Genomic DNA, 21,551 nt, shown 5'->3' on the forward strand with positions numbered 1-21,551 from the left:
AGAAAAAAATAATTATCTCTGATCATATTTCCCCTATGTAAGCAAAAGAGGAGTGAATTGTTGATAACTTTAAAACAAAAATAAAAATAAACCATCTAAAGTTAGGTCTTTTTTTATCGCTATGTAATAGCAATTCTAAACAATTTCAGGGATGAAATACCCCTAAATTCTCAATGAAACAGCTGTCTGACCCTGGAGCTGACCTCTCCCACCCGCCTGTACCCCGCCCCACCCTGCACCCCAATGCCATTGCTGCTGACGTAATTTAGACTAGAGACTTTTTTTTTTTTCTTGATTAAAACAACACAGAATTGGATTTATGGGTCAGTAAAATGAAGAAGAATAACGAAAATCTGACAGAAATAACCTTTAAGCTGGTATGAAGTTTTCACTGAAGGCATTTTTAATTTCATGTTTTACAGGAACTGATGAGGAAGATGAAGGCGATGACCTTTTGCTTGGGTCTGTGGATGAGTTCTGGTGGTTCCCTCACATGTGGAGCCACATGCAGCCCCACCTCTTCCACAATGAGTCATCCTTGGTCGAGCAGATGATTCTCAACAAAGAGTTCGCACTAGTAAGTTGCTATAGATGTATACAGATATACTTTTTTTTAGCAAAATTTTTCAAATTATGAGTTGTCATCCATTAGTCGATCATAAAATCAATTTATTGGGCTGCATCCAACAGAAATAGAGTCAAATAGAAAATACCAGAGCGCATCACATGTATTAAGGGTATCTAGAGCTACAGCTGCTACCAAAAGGTTGGCAGTTCAAATTCACCAGGTGCTCCTTGACAACCCTATGGGGCAGTTCTACTCTGTCTTATAGGGTCACAATGACTTGGAATCAACTCTACAGCAATGGGTTTGGATGGTTTGGTTTATTGCTTTGTAAGGTGCCCTGGTTGCTATGAGTCGGAATCGACTCGACGGCACTGGGTATTAACTAAAAGAACGTCAGTTCAAATCCACCAGCCACTCCTTGGAAACCCTATGCGGCAGTTCTACTCTGTTCTATAGGGTCACTATGAGTAGGAAGCCACTCGACAGCAATGGGTTTGGGGTTTTTTTTGGTTATTGCCTTGTGATACTTTCCTTCAAGTATATGTGTATCTGTGTGTTGCATTGTGATATAAAATATATTTCAAAAAGTAGACCATTGTCAAAATGTGCAATATCTTATTTTCCGGGAAGAGTATTCTTGCATGTGTGCAGTGGAAAAAATAGTACTGTCACCACTGTATCTCTGATGCAGCATAATTAACCCTTTAAAAAAACTTATTGGATGGACAAGTTAATTGATGAACAAATGAATGCATTAACTGAATCATTAGAGCAAAGCAGTGGCTTTCAAACTTTAACATGTATTAATTTTACATAAAAGACTTTAAAAACATAGAGTGCTGGCCCCTGGCCTACAGTTTCTGATTCAGTAGCTTTTCAGAGAGGCCCGAGAATTGGCATTTCTAACAAGTTCTCAGATGATGGTGATTCTGCTGGGACTACACATTGAGAACCACTGCTCTAGACAAGGGGTTGGGAAACTACAGCCTTGGGCCAAATCTGGCCCAACACCTGTTTGTTTATGACCTATGAACTAAGAAAGGTTTTTACATTTTTTCATAATTTAGTAACAATCAAACCCAACCCAAAGGAAGGATAATATTTTGTGATACATAAAAATGAGATGAAATGCAAATGTCAATGTCCATAAATAAAGTTTTATTGGAACACTGGCACGCTCATCCCTTTATATATCCTCTGCAGCTGCTTTCTCACTGGCAAAAGCAGGGTTGAATAGCTTCAACAGTGACCATCTGATCCACAAAGCCTAAAATGTTTATTATCTGGACGTTTACAGAAAAAACTTGCCCACTCCTATTCTAGGTATTAATTAATCTATTCCTTTAAGAATCTAATGAAAGACAGAGATCTCTTCCCCAGAAAAATACACAGCAGACATTGGGACATATGATCACAAAGCATTTGTGAATCACCTGAAGACTCTGGAACCCGATTTAAGAATCCCTGTCTCAAACAGTTGCGGTTCTTTTGCACTGAGCGATTGCTGGTATGTTCTATTTTGTAAAAGCCACGTTAGGAGGCATAGACCTAAGGCCAAATGAACACTATTATATTTTAGAGTTACACCTAGTTATGTTAATGACTCACCCTTCTCTCTAATTCCCCAGATCTGTGTCAATCAGATCTCATCCTCTCCTAAAGATCCTTGGTAGGATCCTTGGTAGTCAGTGCAAGCAGCATAACAAAGAGTTATGACCACGGACTTCTTCGAATCCTCACCTTCTGTTAATGGAAGCTTACTTTTGAATAAGTTATTAACTTTTCTATGTCTCAATTCCCCACCTGTAAAAATGAAGCTAATAGTAACAGTTACCACATAGTATTATGAGAACGCACATGAAGTGCTTAGAGCAATGCTTGGCACATGGGAAGTATTCAGCTGTTGTTCTTTGCTGTCGACCCCATGTGTACAGAGTAGAACTGCTGCACAGGGTTTTCAAGGTTGTGACCTTTCGGAAGCATATTGCAGGCCTGTCTTCAAATATGCCTCTGGGTGAGTTTGAACTGCCAAGCCTTTGACTAGTAGTCAGCTGCTTACCCTTTTGCTCCACCCAGGTACTCCAAAACCAAACCAAACCGATTGTGTCGCTATAGGACAGAGTAGAACTGCCCAAAGATTTTCCAAGGAGCACCTGGTGAATTTGAACTGCTGACCTTTTGGTTAATAGCTATAGCACATAGCCACCACACAACCAGGATTTCCCAGGGCACTCACTAGTTACTGTTTAAGTAATCAATTTTGACTTTTCTAAATAAAGAGTTTATAGTTATATCTTGCTTTAAGAAACCAAGTATATATATTTTTAATATGGATTTACAAGATGGTTAGGCCTTACTTAAACTTTAGGGAATGTCTACTAAATTTTGTACTGCTTTATAGCATTGTAAAATTAAATAAATGCTCCTCTTTTCAAGAATAAGCCTACCCAAGTAAGCATACTGAATTTTCTTGGTACAGTTACCTTGAAAATAAACAATGTCTATCACTTGCCTTAAATCTCCACCCTACTCCCACTTTGAAGCCTTGCCGTTTAGGAATGTAGGTTATATTTCATAACGGTTGATTTCGCCTGTTTGTGTAATTTCTTTTTAAAAGCCATGTCGAGAGCTCTGGTAAAGAATGAAATGTAATTGCTTCGTAATGAAATGTTGAAAGCTATTTAGAGTCCATTCAGAACAATTACATTTGTTTAGTCAGCGTGACTAGAAGCTAGACTGAACGTTATAAATATATTTTGTAAAAAAATAACTTACATGTTGCAGAGTCAAAATATTATGATTAAAAGGAAGTCATTTAAACACACGTACTGAAATGACATTGTCCTTTTCTACCCGGAGTTTAGCTCAATAAAATATCTCAGGATTCTTCTAGCAGTGACATTCAGAACTTCACCTGTATTGTAAACATAACATGCCAATATGTGCATGGTCCAGCAAGCTGAGAGATATATTTCTTTCTTATTCAATTATTATCCTTCCATATCCAGATGACGCTTCAAAACCATCAGCAGTATCAAGATAGCATAGGATGGTAGAAAGCTCCAAATGAGATCTTGGCAAGCTAAATTCTAGTCTTGACTGCTAGTAAACGTTCTAATAAACTTGGCCAATTATTTAATGTCTTCATGTCTCAGATTCCTCCCTTGAAATAATAATGATTCCCTTTTTTCATTCTCTAACCTACAAAGTTTTTAGATAATTAGTTTACATCAGCTCATCTGCCAACCAAAAACACTGACCCAGATAATGCCACTTAGCAATTGCAGCTCTAAAATTCTGTGATCACTGACAACGTCGGTCCCCAAATTTGGAATGAAATACTCACATGTGGAGCCATATTCAGCCCCGCCTCTTCCACGAAGAGTCATCCTAGTCATACCTAGTTAGGGAGAAAAATAAAATTGCTGCAATTGAGGCAATTTGGGAAAGAGATTTTCAAATAAAAGGACGAGTTTGGACTGATAAAAATTATGTGTTTAAATTCCTTTTTTTTAAATGCCATCCTGACAGTCCTCACTAGTCCTTCGTATAACTTTGGCAAGCAGAGGGATTGTTAGTCTCCAAAGCACAGTTGTCTCATAACATTTCCACAAATGATTCAAATGGCATTTTGGTACCTTCATATTGATATTTCAAAAATAAACAATCAACTGGGATGGTTTTATTCATGGGACATCTATGAATTCTCTCTGGGTAGAGTTTATGTCCTATTATATATAAAAATTTTGAAAGAAACAGAGTACCTGGCTGGTTTTTCACCCTTTCATTTGATCTAAAAAAAAAAAAACTTTATCAATGTAAAGCATACAAAACCTGTTGCCATTGACTTCATTGCTTAACCCATAAACATATATACATGCAGCGTGAATGTGTGAGTATATTCATGCCTGTGTTGATGTTCTTGTTAAGTGCCTTCCAGTCTGTTCTAACTCATAGTGACTTTATGTATAACAGAACGAAATACTGCCAGGTCCTGTGCCATCCTCACAATCATTGTTATGCTTGGAGCCCATTGTTGCAGCCACTGCGTCAGTCCATCTTATTGAGGGTCTTCCTCTTTCTTGCTGAACCTCTACGTAACCAAGTATGATGTCTTTATCCAAGAACTGTTCCTTCCTGATAACATCTCCAAAGTACATGAGACAAAGTCTCTCCATCCTCGCTTGCAAGTAGCTTTCTGGCTGTACTTCTTCTAAGACACGTTTGTTCAGTGTTCCGGCAGTCCATGGTATATTCAATATTCTTCGCCAATAACACAATTCAAAGTCATCGGTTTTTCTTTGGTCTTTCTTATTCATTCTCCAGCTTTTGCATGCATATGAGGCAATTGAAAATACAAACTTGGGTCAGAGGCACCCTAGTCCACAGCGTCATCTTTGCTTTTTAACACTTTAAAGAAGTCTTTTGCTGCAGATTTCCCCAATGCAATACATCGTTTGATTTCTTGACTGCTTCTTCCATGGGCATTGATTGTAGGTTCAAGTAAAATGAAATCCTTCACAATTTCAATTTTTTCTCTGTTTATCAAGACGTTGCTTATTAGTCCAGTTGTGAGGATTTTGGTTTTCTTTATGTTGAGGTGCAATCCATTCTGAATACTGTAGTCTTTGATCTTCACCAGTAAGGGCTTCAAGTCCTCTTCACTTTCAGCAAGCAATGTTGTGTCGTCTGTATATCCCCAGGTTGTTAATGAGTTTTCCCCCAATACTGATGCCCCGTTCTTCTCCGTATAGTCCAGCTTCTGGGATTATTTCCTAAGCATACAGATTGAATAAGTATGGTGAAAGGATACAACCCTGACTCACACTTTTCCTGACTTCAAACCATGCAGTATCCCTTTGTTCTGTTCTAAAGACTGCCTTTTGGTCTATGTACAGGTTCCTCATGAGCATAAGTAAGTGTTCTGGAATTCCCATTCTTAACAATGTTATCCATAGTTTGTTATATTCCACACAGTCAAGTGACTTTGCATAATTAACAAAGCACAGTAAACATCTTTCTGGTATTCTCTGCTTTTAAGTGGTTACTGCTGCAACAGCTTTTGAATGACCTTAAGCAAAATTTTACTTGTCTGTGATATCAATGATATTGTTCGTTAATTTATGCATTCTGTTTGATTACCTTTCTTTGGAATGGGCACAAATATGGATCTCTTCCTGTTGGTTGGCCAGGTAGCTGTCTTCCAAATTTCTTGGCATAGATGAGTGAGTGCCTCCAAGACTGCATCCTTTGAATGAAACATCTCAACTTGTATTCTGTCAATTCCTAGAGCCTTGTTTTTCATTAATGTCCTCATTGCAGCTTGGACTTCTTCCTTCGGTACCATTGGGTTCTTGATCATATGCTACCCCCCGAAATGGCTGAACATAGACCAATTCTTTTTGGTATAGTGACTCTGTATATTCCTTCCATCTTCTTTTGATGCTTCCTGTGTTGTTCAATATTTTCCCTGTAGACTCCTTCAGTATTACAACTCAAAGCTTGAATTTTTTCTTCCATTCTTTCAGCTTGAGAAATGTCAAGTGTGTTCTTCTCTTTTGGTTTTCTAACCTCAGATCTTTGCACCTTTCATTATAATACTTTGTCTTCTTAAGCCATCCATTGCAATTTTCTGTTCATCTCTTTTGCGTCACCATTTCTTCCTTTTGCTTTAGCTACTGAACATTCCAGAGCAAGTTTCAGAGTCTTTTCTGACATCCATTTTGGTCTTTTCTTCCTTTTTAATGACCTTTGGCTTTCTTCATGTATGATGCCCTTGACATCATCCCACAGGTAGTCTGGTCTTTGGTCATTAGCATTCAGTGTGTCAAACCTATTCTTTAGATGGTCTCTAAATTCAGATGGGACATACTCAAGGTCATATTTTGGCCCTCGTGGACTTTCTCCATATTTTTTCAGCTTCAATTTGAACTTGTATATGAGTAATTGGTGGTCTATTCCTCATTCAGCCCCTGGCCTTGTTCTAACTGATGATATTAAGCTTCTCCATCACCTCTTTCCACAGATGTAGTCGATTTGATCACTGTGTATTCAATCTGGTGAGGTCCACGTGTATAGTCACCATTTATGTTATTGAAAAATGTGTTTGCAATTCAGAAGTCCTTGGTCTTGCAAATTTCTATCATGTGATCTCTGGAGTCATTTCTATCACCAAGGCCATATTTTCCAACTACTGATCCTTCTTCTTTTTTCCAACTTTCACATTCCAATTGTCAGTAGTTATCAGTACATCTCAATTGCACATTTGATCAATTTCAGATGGCAGAAGTTGGTAAAAATATTGAATTTCCTTATCTTTGGCATTAGTGGTTGGTATATAAATTTGAATAATAGTCATATTAACCAGTCTTTCTTGTAGGCATATGGATATTGTTATCCTATAACTGACTGCATATTACTATAGGATAGATCTTGAAGTTTTCATTTTGAGGATGAATGTGATGCCATTCTTCTTCAATTTGTCATTCCGGGAATAGTAGACCCTATGATTGTTCAATTTAGAATGGCCAATACCAGTACGTTTCAGCTCACTTATGCCTAAGGTATTGATCTTTATATGGTCCGTTTTATTTTTGATGACTTCCAATTTTCCTAGATTCATACTTCATACGTTCCACGTTCCAATTATTAATGGATGTTTACAGCAGTTTCTTCTCATTTTGAGTCATGCCACATCAGCAATTGAAGGTCCCGAAAGCTTGATTCCATCCCTGTCATTAAGGTTAACTCTATTTTGAGGAGGCAGCCCTTTCCCGGTCATGTTTTCAGTGACTTCCAATCTGAGAGGCTCATATTCTGACACTATATCGGACAATGTTCCACTGCTTATCAAAAGTTTTTCACTTGCTAATTCTTTTCAGAAATAGACCACTGGGTCCTTCTTCCTACTCTGTCTTAATCTGGAAACTCAGCTGAAACCTATTTACCATGGGTGACCCTGCTGGTATTTGAAATACTGGTGACATTACTTTGCAGCAACATGCAAAGCACTACAGTGCAACAGTGTGTCAGATGAGTGGTGAATGTGTGCATATACCCATGTATATATGTGTGTATGTGTGCTTACCCTTGAACATATGTGATGTGTGCTTGTGCATGTGTTTGTATAGAGAATGCTATTTTAATGATAAACACAGTCAACCAAAGTATGGTTTACAATTACAAGGTACCACACTTAGAATAGCAGTGGGTTGGGAAAAATATTTTTGGGCTCTTTAACAGATTATAGATCTTTGCTGCCATTCAATTGACTATGTCAATAAATAGAAACAAAACTTCAAAGACGACAGCAAACAAAGAAAGGCCAAAGAGAACTACAAAACTTGGCCAGCATGAAAATGCTTGATGAAAAAGTTACCAAGAATCATTTCTGATTTAACCTACATCCCCTTTTCAGTCATAGAGAAAAGAGTGCCTGCAGCATAAACATGAACTGTTTATTCTTATTCCACAACAGACTTTTGAAAAAAACTAGTAGCAAATGGTGTTTTGTTGGTTTAAGTTTTACATACAGACTCATTAAAATTTCCAAGCAAGGGTGCCTTCCAGGCCATTGGTAGTAGTGAACCACATAATATCTTGAAGTGATAAGGATCAGCTATTATTTTTCCTTCAATGTTAACTTTTTCAATAGTGATGTGAGTTTTTCATGACAGTTTATTGAATGGTCAGCTACCTTGTTGGTGACTGAGTCAAGGATTCTTGAAATAAATTTTTTTTTTAATTTCGCTTTTGAAAAGCCACATATATTTAAGAATTCTTTATAACTTTTTTCATAATTAGAAAAAAAAATATTTCTGAAGTGAAAAATTCTGGTATTTAATTTTTTTTTCAAAAACATACCTCTCAAAGAGCAACTGTGGAATATTTTAAGTGTCATAATGGACTGCACACTGCATCAGTTGTGTAGTGGTCTTAATAAAACAATAAAGGAATATGATAGCAGAATTAGTGACAGTGAAATTAAGCTGAGAAGATTACAGCCTTTCATTATCTGTTATGCCTATATCTTTACTAAATTATACAGCATACAGCCTTCCACTGTACAAAAAATGAAAGGCATGAAAAAAATATTGTTATAGCTGACACAGGATGTTTAAAAAGTTGGTAATTTAGAGAAGATAAAAATATTTAATCTGAAACAAAATTGTGACCAGATACTGACTTAATGAAACCTCACTATAGAGCAGATAGTGTATTTTAGAAATTAAATAATGAATAAAACAATCTATACACTCAGAATAGTGTTGCCGTTGTTTGGTGCCATCAAGTTGGTTCCCACTCATAGCAACCTTATCTATGTACAACAGATCGAAACACTGTCCAGTCCTGCTCCAGTCTCACAATCATTCTTATGCTTGAGCCCACTGTTGCAGCCACTGTGTCAATCCATCTTGTTGAGAGCCTTCCTCTTTTTTGCTGACCCTGTACTTTACCAAGCATGATGTCCTTCTCCAGGGACTGATCCATCCTGATAACACGTCCAAAGCATGTGAGACTTAGTCTTACCATCTTTGCTTCTAAGGAGCATTCTGGTTGTACTTCTTCCAAGACAGATTTATTCATTCCTTTGGCAGTCCATGGTATATTCAATATTCTTCTCCAACACCACAATTCAAGGACATCAATTCTTCTTCGGTCTTTCTGATTCATTGCCCAGCTTTCACACTCATATGAGGTGATTTAAACCGCCATGGTTTGAGTCAGACACACCTTAGTCTTCAGGGTGACATCTTTGCTTTTCAATACATTAAAGAGGTCTTTTGCAGCAGATTTGCCCAATGCAATGCATCTTTTGATTCCTTGACTGCTGCTTCCATGAGTGTTGTTGGTGGATCCAACTAAAATAAAATCTTTGACAGCTTCAATCTTTTCTCCGTTTATCATGATGTTGCTTTATTGGTCCAGTTGTGAGGATTTTTGTTTCCTTTATATTAAGGTGTAATCCATACTGAAGGCTGTGGTCTTTGATCTTCATAAGTAATTGCTTCAAGTCCTCTTCACTTTCAACAAGAAAGGTTGTGTCATATACATAATGCAGGTTGTTAATGAGCCTTCCTCCAATCTTGATGCCCTGTTCTTCTTCATAGAGTCCAGCTTCTCAGATTATTTGCTCAGCATACAGATTAAGTAGTGTAGGGATCCAGTATTCTTGGCCTGCTGTGCCTGGGATACAAATTCTACTTTATTAGTGGGTGCTGGAGAAATAAAGCTTACAACTGATCTTGCCCAGAATAGAACTTTTATAGGGAAAAGCTGGATGGATGAGAAATTCTAATGTCCTGTCACTCCCAGGAAATCATTACCCTAGACTGAGAGCTGGGAGGTAGACAGCCCTGTGTCCTTGTCTGCACCAACTCAGAATAGGGCTTCTGTCACTCAGAACTGACAGCTGGGGAAGGAAGTGAGTGGGTCATGGCTCAAATGCCACAGATTCTTGCTGTTACCATACTTTAGTAGATTTTCTTTAATAAATGTTTTTTTTCATTTGCTGTATGACCTTAGTTAATTTTCAGAGAATTTAATTTTTTTTAAATGAACTTCATCAGTTATGTTTGTTTCACTGGGAGAGGGTCTATGAAGCTCCTTACACCATCATTCTAAAAGTCTGAATTCTACCCTGACATCTTGACTGATTTATGAAAATATCTTTTTCACTGGTCTTCAATTATACTTTGGCCCTTTTAAGTATATTCTTAGCAAAACAACCTACAGTAACTCTGTTAATATGTAGTTCAGAACTGTCACATTTTGTCTCAAATCTCTCGTGGCACCTGGCCCCTTGTTTCATGCACTGTAAGTCCCCATCCGGAAGCTCTAGTGGTGCAGTGGTTAAAAGCCCGGGCTGCTAACCAAAAAGTCAACAGTTAGAATCCACCAGTCACTCCTTCAGAACTCTATGGGGCAGTTCTCTTCTGTCCTGTAGGGTTGCTGTGAGTCGAATCGACTTGATGGCAACATATTTTTTAAGCCCACATCTAGTTTAAATTATTGGTACTTGGAAGTCTCCAGTCTGACTCCTTTCCTGAAGTTGTCCATCCTTGATGACTACTATTGATCTTCATGGTTGCCATATCTATGATGTGCTCCTCCTCTTGATTTGGTGACTACTCTTCCTATACATCACAGCTGAACTAATTCCATTCAGGATCTGCGCTTCTTGAACTTGGAGGAGTGTTTCCCTCCTCCCTGTCCCCCTCACATATACCCTTAAGAACAAGTTATAAAGATCTGTGTTAAAGAATATATTAGTGACATTATTTTGTGTTGGAGACCTGACAGTGTAGTGGTCAAGAGCTCAGGCTGCTAACAAAAAGTTGGTAGTTCAAATCCACCAGCTAGTCCTTGGAAGCCCTAGGGGGCAGTTCTACTCTGTATTATAGGGCCACTATGAGTCAGAATTGACTCGAGGGCAATGAGTCCGGTTTTTTGGTTTTTATCTTGTGTTAATCCAAAAGTAACCTTACCAGTACCAAAAAGGGCAGTGGACGGATAATTGTCTTTGTCTCTCTTCTACCTAAAAGTTAGTTAACTTTTCTTCTAGTCTCATCTTCCATTTCTCTTTTTAAGTCCAAAATCAGCATAGTCAAAAGTATTTTTATGTTTAAAAGAACATTAAATAATGAAATCAAGTATTAATGTCACTTCCCTGAAAGAGAGAGCAGTAAAAATTACTAAATGTTTAGAAAATGGAATACAAAAATGATTTTGCATATAGTTAATTTCATTTTTTGGAAACCCATGAGGGGTAAAGTGGCACTAGGAGGGGAGAAAATAATAAAATCTCACAGCCAGCAAACTTGAAGCTTATTTATAGGAGCACTTAAATGATTTTGTTACTAAGTATAGAACACTTACGGATGACATTTATAGCACTTTAAGAGTGTTTTCATACCCATGTGGTCTGTAGAAATATCTCTTCATCATGGTGCTTGTTAATTAATTTAGTTCTTTATGTTAAATATGCATACACTTTTCATATTGTACAGGGTTTTGAAATATTATTTGCAGACACAATTCATATATCAACATGTACTTTTTCATAACAATGTTACCCATCACAATCCTTTGTTCCTTCATGTTAAAACTTTTAGTAAAGTTTGTACATCTATAAATCCATCCCTTAATTTATGCTACGTCAACATCAAATTTTATATTCCAATGAGTGAATTATCCATTTGTTACTAAAAAGCTTCAGCGTTTGGGGGGTTTATTGTTTTAACCATTTCAGTGAGCAACATTCTCAAATACATGACATACTGCTTTTAAATTAACAAATATATGCTGAATATTATGTCACATTTTTCATAAAAGCTAAAGGTTTTCATAGTTTATGTGAATAATTTTATTGCACTGTACTTGTGCTATGCTCTCAGTGTCTGCTGATATATGCGAACTCATTGCTTCCCAACTAAATTCCCAGGGTTTTTGAGTTCTTGTATCTGTTTTTTCTACTTTTCCAGTTTCCCATTCCATCATCAGGTTACAAGGTCTAGCAGCCAAATTCCCTTTTTAGTAAAACATTGTGAACAAACCAGATTGCCATTTCCATTCCTTATACCTATAGTATTCTGTGTATCTGAGTTGCGTGAGCTTGGAATTAGGAAAGAACAAGCCTCCTAGGCTTGTTTCTAAAGTGATAATAAAAGCTCCCAGTTTCATAAATTAAGCTCTAGAACTCGTACATGTAAGTGTTGTGTGCATGGTCTCTCAAAGAACTCACATTCTGCCTTGCAGTTCCTAATCCAGTGCCGTCTAAATGGCACCACACAGAATTCCAAAGGAAGACCTGGTGACCTTTAGGAGAACCAGAGAATTATCTCCCCAAAGGAAGATGAGCCACCTTCTGTGCCTGGTTTATCTAATAGCCTTTTCCACCACGGACCAGATAATTAAGGTGCCATATAAATGACTTCCGAAAAGGCTAGTGGTTGTGGAAGAACGTGCACCTTTCTCTTTTGAGAGAAGTAGGTATTGTATAAAACCTGGGAGAGTAATACAGAAAATTGAGGAGTATAAATGGCATGAAGAACAATGCATTGTATAACAAGAAAAAATACTTTGATTTCTCTCCTTTCAGCTACCCATTGACAAGATATAGGGTTTTTACCCTTTTTAGTTGTTGGTGTTAGATGGCATCAAGTCAGTTCTGACTCATAACTACTCTGTGTGCAACAGAACAAAACACTGCCTGGTCCTTTGCCATCCTCACGATCCTTGGCATGTTTGAGCCCATTGTTGCATATACTGTGTCAATCCATCTTGTTGAGGATCTTCTTTTGTGCTGACACTCTCTTTATTAAGCAAAGCATAATGTCTGTATCCGGCGACTGGTCCCTCCTAATAACATCTCCAAAGTAAGCAAGGCAAAGTCTTACTATCCTCTCTTCTGAGGAGCATGCTAGCTGTACTTCTTCCAAGACAGACTTGTTCGCTCTTCTATCAGCCTATTGTATATTCAGTATTCTTTGTCCATACCATAATTCAAAGGGACCAATTCTTCTTTTGTCTTCCTTATTCATTCTCCAGCTTTCGCATGCATATGAGGTGATTGAAAATACCGTAGCTTGGGTCACGTGCACCTTAGTCCTCAAGGTAGCATTTTTGCTTTTCATCACTTTAAAGACATCTTTTGCAGCAGATCTGCCCAATGCAATACGTCATTTGGCATTTGGTTTCTTGATTGCTGCTTCCGTGGGAGTTGATTGTGAATCCAGGCAAAACGAAATCCTTGACAACTTCAATATTTTCTTCATTTATCATGATATTGCTTATTGGTCCAGTTGTGAGGATTTTTTGTTTTCTTTATGTTAAAGTGTAATCCATATTGAAGGCTATAGTCTTTGATCTTCACCAGTAAGTGCTTCAAGTGCTTTTCATTTCAGCAAGTAAGGTTGTGTCATCCGCATATCACAGGTTGTTAATGAGCCTTCTTTCAATCCTGATGCTGTGTTCTTCTTCATATCATCCAGCTTCTGGGATTATTTGCTCAGCATATAGATTAAATAAGTATGCGGAAAGCACACAACCCAGAAGCACAACTTTCCTGATGTTTAACCACACAGTATCACTTTGTTCTGTTCAAATGACTGCCTCTTGGTCTAATGCACAGGTTCTGCATAAAGAGAATTAGAAAGGTGTTCTGGAAATTCCATTCTTCACAATGTTATCTATAATTTGTTATAATCCACATAGTCGAAATGCCTTTACATAGTCAATAAAATAGAGGTAAACATCTTTTTGATATTCTCTGCTTTCAGCCAAAATCCATCTGATATCAGCAACGATAACCTTCATTCCACATCCTCTTTTGAATCTGCTTGAATTTCTGGCAGTGCCCTTTCGATGTACTTTTATTATTTATTTATTTTTATTATCCTACTTTTTACCAGTAAGATAACATTGTTTAATGAAGTTCTTAGCCAGCTTATTCAAGCAGTCTTCAAGGTTCTCATCAATCGCTGTTTTCGCCAAACCTACAACATGAAGAATTGCATGAATCTTCTGCCTGCAAATTAGAATTGATATTTCATTAGCTGTTAATATTCATACTGCTTAGCAATGGATTTAGAGAAAGATGGCTTTTCTCATCCTGTGTTGTATCATGGTAAGTACTTGACTTTCTGATCTGTTATTGGCAGGCAGATGAAAGGACTTCCCTTAGACAGAAAATCTCTACAATACATATTTATCTATTTGATTTTCCTAGCAGAGGGCAATAGCAGCCTCCCCATCCCCCAAATTCCTATTTTAGCTGCAACATCTGTCAAGTAGCAATTTTATTTTTCAACATGTTTAACCTCAAAGGAATAAATGCCACCCAGAAAGGCACTCTATATCGGGCAGCAATAATTGAAGGAAATGAACTATTTCTACCAACCAAAAAGCATTAGTAGGAATCTACCAGGGCTTGCAGCTGTCTATTCTGAATGTCTTGATTTTTTTTTTTTTTTTTTTGGTAAATATAAAGCCTTGAAAATCATTCCTTCTGGTTTACATGATCTCGCTCTAATTTGATGTGTTTGAATAATCTCTTAAATTTTACTAAAGGAACCCCATTTTTTTTCCAGCATTAATACATGAAACAATTGCAACAAAAGATTTCTCCCTAGGAGATAAGCTGATAACTGGTTGAAGTACTTGTTACTATTTCATTGTCTTGCTCTAAAGCAAATTAATATTCCCACTAAATATTAAGCTTTTTTATATCATACGTAACAAAAAACTGAGCACAAAATATGAAAGAAAAAATTATGTTCTTCTGAAGAAAATAAAACCCTAGTTATTTTTATATAAAAAAATTATTTGTGATATGAGTTTACCCTGCACATGTCATTAGCTAATTGCTCAGTGTAGTAATTAAGCCCATGTGTTTGGGATTCAGACCAATTTTAGTACGAATTCCATCTTTGCAAATTACTAGATGGGTGAAACTGGCAACTTATATACACTTCCTGCACTTTAATTTCCAAATTTGTAAAATGGGGATGACAGCCGTTTCTGGCTGACAGACTTTATTAGGGTTAGATGACGTGTGTACACGTTCATGCGTGTGCGATGCTCACCAGAGTCCCATGCTTCAGAAAGCATGTGTCATCATCATCTTTGTTGTCATCATCGTCATCGTCGTCATCATCATTGCTGTCGTCATTTGCACCGTATTGCTGCAAGAGGCATACGACTATTCCTTTTTGAAATTAGAGACTGATGATACATAAAACCACCACGTGACTTTTTAAGGGTTATTCCGTATGCAAGTTGGGGACATAAAGAGGCATTCTGATTGCTCCACAATCCTCCACCTACCCATAATTCAATACTGAATGTTGTCACAGATTTTTAATGATGAGACTATGCTAATATCCTACCAATCATTTCAAGAAAAAGAAACATGGATGATGTAGTTTGTATTTTTAAGAAGTAATTGAAAAAATAAGAAGTTGATCCACGTACCTGTGTACCTTTGAAATGATTGTTTTGGGGTTATGTCCAGAAATTTTCAGATACTTCCTCTATCTGAAAAAGTAACTCCCTTCTTCACTCCCTTGTCTGTCCTTTTCTTTGCTTTTTAGAATTTTAAAGAGATCTTTTGCAGCAGATTTGCTCAGTGCAATACGTTGTTTGATTTGTTGGCTACTGCATATATGGGTGTTGATTGTTGACCCAAGTACAATAAAGTCCTTGACAACTTTAATTTTTTATCCATTTATCATGATGTTGTTTATTGTGTGACTTGTCAGCAGTCCAGGTGTTCCTTGCTTCCTTGGCTTGTAGAGGATTCTCACAAGGCATCTGTCTATCCCAATATGTGCTTGTCTCTGTGTCTAATCTGCTCTTTTTATAACTCAGAAGTGATTAGGTTTAAGACATCCCCTCCACTGCTATGATTCATCTAACATAACATTAGATGGCATTATGGAAACTGACTACACTGTATAGCATTACATTATACCTACAGGTATATGGATTAAGGTTTCTTTACTTTTTTTTAGAGAGGGACATAATTCAATCCACAATAGTTGTTATGCTAAGAATGACTTTTACACTTTGAAAACAAACATATAAGCTAAGAAAAATATGTGACAGAGACGGTATGTGGTCCACAAAGTCTAAAATATTTACTACGATCCTTTCAGAGAAAAAGTTTGCTGGCCCTTGACCTATAAAAATAACGATCCAGCAGAAGGTATATTAAATTGGAATCCAAATGATGAACCGTATTTCATGAATGCATAACTAATGCCACCTATTATTTAATAATTATTAGTGACCTACATATATTTTTAAAAAACCAAAAAATATTAGTGACCTACTAAATTTGTAAAACATAAAATACATTTCAGATAATTCTTGCCCCCATGAATCTTCAAAAGGAGCATGAAATGTTGAGGAAAAGGAAGAAGCTTACCTGGTTTCAGTGGAGGATTTGAGTCAGATATTAGGAGATGAGGTTGAGTAGTTTATGTGAGGCCAGAAGATGAAAAAACTTTCACCCTGTAAGTCTAAAAACATAAGGCACTCTAAATTTAACTTTATTAATCAGTTTTTGCTTGTAACTCTATTACTTGAAATATCAGTTCCTCATATTCTCATATCCTTCCCCATATTCCCAATTCCGGTATTATAATTTATTACTATTGCATAACCTCCTGTATCATCTTCCTCATGCCTTATGTACATAAGGTGAGGAAGTAGGCTGTTTAGCAACAATCTATGGAAATCCTTATTTTCACATTCTCATTTGAGGGTACAGATGCTTTTTGTTCTTCATCAATAATTCTAAATACATACTCACTATACATTTACTGGAAAACCCTGGTGGCATAGTGGTTAAGAGTTTGACTATTAACCAAAAGCTCGGCAGTTCGAATCTACCAGGTGCTCCTTGGAAATCCTATGGGACAGTTTTACTCTGTTCAGTAGGGTCACTATGAGTCGGAATCTACTTGACAGCAAGATGTTTGGGTTTTTTTTTTTTTGGTGTACATTAACAACCTAGAATATGCAGATGACACAACCTTGCACTCTGAATGAAGAGGACTTAAAACACTGATGAAGATCAAAGACTACAGCCTTTACTGTGCAACAGTAAAAAAAAAAAAAAGAAAAAAAATCCTCAAAACTGGACCAAAAAACACCATGATAAACAGAAAATATTGAAGTTGTCAAGGATGTCATTTTACTTGGATCTACAATCAATGCCTTGTAACAACTGAGAAATCAAACAGCATACTGTGTTGAGCAAATCTGCTGCAAAAAACTCTTTAAAGTGGTAAAAAACATAATGCCACTTTGACGGCTAAGGTGAACCTGACCCCAGCCATAGTATTTTCAATCACCTTATATGCATGGGAAAGCTGGAGAATAAATAAGGAAGGCCAAAAAAGAATTGGTGCCTTTAAATTATGGTGTTGGAGAAGAACATTGAATATACCATGGACTGCCAAAAGAAGGAATAAATCTGTCTTGGAGGAAGTACAACCAGACTGTTCCTTAGAAGCGAGGATGGCAAGACTTCATCTCATGTACTTTGGACATGTTATTAGGAAGGACCAGTCTCTGAAGAAAGACATCATGCTTGGCAAAGTAGAGGGTCAGCAAAAATGAGGAAAACTCTCAATGAGATGGATTGTCACAGTGACTTCAAGATTGGGCTCAATTATAGCAATGATTGTGAGGAGGGTGCAGGACTGGGTGGTGTGTTGTTCTTTCACAGATAGAGTTGGTATTAGTCAGAACTGACTCAACAGCACCTAACAACAACAACATAAGTTTGTACATTCATCTTTATTAAATGAGTCTGAAAGTTGCTTATGATGCTAAAGTGTTTAACAAAAAGACTGACCTTTTATTTCAAACAGGGAGAATTTCACATAATTCTGACCAATAAGATGTAAGCATGAACCTTGGCTTGTGGGTTTCCAGAAAAGCCTTCAAGAAAGAAGTTTAGGTACGGCTCATGGTGTTCCTTTTGCCCTTTACCTTTGTCACTTTATCTTCCCTAGTGGATAGTCCTGTTGGCTGGCTCTAAAGCATCCGTCTTGAAACTGTGAAGGATAGGCTAAGAGAATCAGGGATTTCACTTCTGTCATTCTTGAACTGCTGAAACAAAACTCATCCCTAAGTTTTCCGTTACTCAAGAAAAAAAAAAAAACTGTCATTTTTAATTCACTTTTTTTCTAGCACAAAAGTTCAAACCATATCCTATCTGATTGTGTGATCTAGCAGTCTACCCTTAAACCATTCCCTTTAACTGTTTTGAGATTTGTCTGCACTGACACTGCCCCATTGTCTGGAATTTGTTGACCTTTCAAAGGAATACATATATAGAAGAATACCCTAAAATGTAATGGTCCAATACTTTTAAGAAGTGTTGTTAGTGAGATTGTATGGCTATTTCATCAATCAACTATTAGCAGTTTTGTGAGTGAATTCTTAGAATGGTCAGTAATGACATAATTAATTCTCATCAAAAAAAAAAAAAAAAACCAGTGCTGTCGACTCGATTCCGACTCATAGCGACCTTATTGGACAGAATAGAACTGACCCACAGAGTTTCCAAGAAGCACCTGGCGGATTCGAACTGTCAGCCTCTTGGTTAGCAGCCGTAGCACTTAACCACTCTGCCATCAGGGTTTCCTAATTCTCATCAATAGAGTTTAATTTCATTGTTTTAAGGATCAGACTTGATGTTAATTTTTAAGTGACTGGGATAATCAAGAGTCAAGGTTTCCAAGATTTTTTAAATTGTTATTTTACTACTGCTGTCCTGATTATATCCCATTCCAATTAGATAATCCCACCAAAGGATTAGTTAATATATCTTTTCCTTTTTTTTTTTTAAATCTTTTTTGCCTTTTTGGATTTGAAAAATTATTTCAGCTTAATAGTTTCCTTTATACTTTATGGTGGCTGCACATTTTCATCATTCTGTGATTACCTCTTTAGAGTTGACACTTCAGTTCCCTTCAATCATTCCTGCAGTAACCTGAGCAACACGAGAATATAAGAAATTGTGTCCAAACATGTTGACAGTTGAGAGAGTTATAAGGTGGTTAATAATACAGAAGAATTGCGAGGTTTGAAGTGAACTTGTTTTGGAATGAGAACTGTATTGCTGCTTTTTATTTTCAAATAAGATACCACTTCAACATGAGAATAACAAAATGGAAATATAATAATATCATATAATTTTAATTTGAAATATGTAAACATGTCTACTGAAAATATAATAATTGTAATAACCTTTGTAGCCAGTTACTGAAGTGAATATAATTATTTACTAAAATCTTTTGAATATAAAAGTACTATGTATTAACATAAACCTAGTTTCAATCTGATGAAATTTAATGTACTTCACTTGCTCATAAGGATTCCATAAAATTTAAAACAATCACAGATGTGGAGTATTATAACTCTTAAAAAAGGCACAGGATGTCATAGAAAGACAAAATGGAATGGCGGTTTTAATTTGGGGGGATAGGAAAAGAAATTGACAACCAGAGGGATGGCTCATCCATACACCAAAGGTAGTAAGCTGACATTAAGGGGGAAAATGCCTCCTAAGGGAAATTTCTGCTTGACTCAAAAATAATATTAGAAAAATATTCCTTTGCTAAGAAAAAGTAATAGTTTATGCAAACCCCCATTTCTACCAAGTGATGGCTTTAAATTGGTGATCCCAACTCATCAATTATATAATTGTGTGAGGATCCAAAAAGTTTAGAAATATGTTCAAAACCAGAAAATGAAGGACATTCTAGCCTTCTTCTTGTATAGTTGACAAGCACGTGCACGCACACACACACACACACACACACACCCCTAGTCATCTAATCCTGTGCTTTGCTCCATAAAAACAGTCAGGTGGAAAACTAAAAAAAAATTTTATGTGCGTTGTGTATATAAACTTTATGTACTATAAATGGAGATAAATTATGCCAAGATAAATTAGGTATATTAGTTTCTTAAGACAAAATTGCAAATGAACATTGGGGGGAAAGTCGTGTAATTTATATTAAGCAAAATTATTTTGAGTACCTTATTTTTGTATGTTTCTGCTTATAGTATTATGGAAACAATATAGCAATGGAATGGATATAGCTCTTGTTTCCATCTGACTCATAACACTTAAGAATGTTATTACCTCTTCCAGAGTAAAGGCAATGTCAGGAGCCCTAAATGCTTTCTACCTGCTAATGTTTTTCTTGGTAGAAAATGAAATCTAGCAGTAGATCTTCGCATGTAGCAGAAGTGACAATGAGGGGAGAGGTACTGAAATGCAGTTCTGGCATTTCTATAATGTTGTTACCACATCTCTGCTGCCCCTCACTTTTCTCAGTCCCCTGTGTTCCTCCTTCATATTTTTCAGAGCCAATCATAATTACTCCCTTGTATACACTCTCAACTACCCTACCCCTTTCCTGTTTCATCATACTCCCATGCAAACCCTCAATGCTGGTTGAATCTAAATCCCCAGATAATCTATGTCTGTACCTTGAAACTGAATGTCACTGAGATCAACACTTAACTGTTCTAACTTTAAAGTCAGGGCCACAGACCTCAGTCACACTACAAGTCCTTGTTTTGTTCATAATTCTACTCTCCTAGACCACTGTTATAACAAACTATGGATAACATTATCAAGAATAGGAATTGCAAAACATTTAATTGTGCTCGTGTGGAATTTTCACATGGATCAACAAGTAGTCATTTGAACAGAAAAAGAGAATACTTCCTGGTTCAAAATTGGAAAAGGTGTGTGAGAAGTTTGTATTCTTTCACCATACTTCTTCAATCTGTATGCTGAGCAAATAATCCAAGAAGCTATATAAAGATGAATGTGGCATCAGGATCGGAGGAAGTCTCATCAACAACCTGCATATGTGGATGACACAATTTTGTTTGTTGAAAATAAGAACAACTCGAAGCATTTATTGATGAAGGACAAAGACTACACCCTTAAAAAAAAAAAAAAACTGGGTTATATCAGAACATAAATAAAATGAAAATCCTCACAACTGGGCCAATAAATAATATCATGATAACCCATTGCTGTCAAGTCTATTTGACTCATAGCAATCCCATATGACAGAGTTGAACTGCCCCAAAGAGTTTCTAAGGCTGTAATCTTTACAGAAGCAGACTGCTACGCCTTTCTCCCTAAAAGCAGCTAATGGGTTTGAACCTCTGATCTTTCAGTTAGCAGTCAGCTGCGCCACCAGGGCTCCTTAATATGATATTAAGTTTATAAAGAAAATGTTCTACATCCTCTTTTGGTGAGTAGCATCTGGGATCTTAAAAGCTTGTGAGCAGCTATCTAAGATATTCCACTGGTCCCACCCTCTCTGAAGCAAGAGAGAATGAAGAAGACCAAAGGCACAAGAGAAAGATTAATCTAAAGGACTTAATAGACCACAGCTACCACAGCCTCCACCAGACTGAGTCCAACACAACTAGATGG

At 36.8% G+C, this 21,551-nt stretch overlaps 1 protein-coding gene across 1 annotated transcript in view; it reads left to right on the forward strand.

Annotated features, from left to right (window-relative positions):
- Positions 1-21,551, forward strand: part of LOC100665316 (N-deacetylase and N-sulfotransferase 4) — a 509,460-nt gene that overhangs the window by 341,636 nt on the left and 146,273 nt on the right. Inside the window, exon 5 of the mRNA XM_023548610.2 lies at positions 423-577. Within this exon, the coding sequence (XP_023404378.1) occupies positions 423-577 (155 nt within the window). The remainder of the gene's footprint in view (positions 1-422; positions 578-21,551) is intronic.

The sequence above is a fragment of the Loxodonta africana genome, chromosome 5, assembly GCF_030014295.1.
Source record: "Loxodonta africana isolate mLoxAfr1 chromosome 5, mLoxAfr1.hap2, whole genome shotgun sequence".
NCBI classification, from domain to species: domain Eukaryota; kingdom Metazoa; phylum Chordata; class Mammalia; order Proboscidea; family Elephantidae; genus Loxodonta; species Loxodonta africana.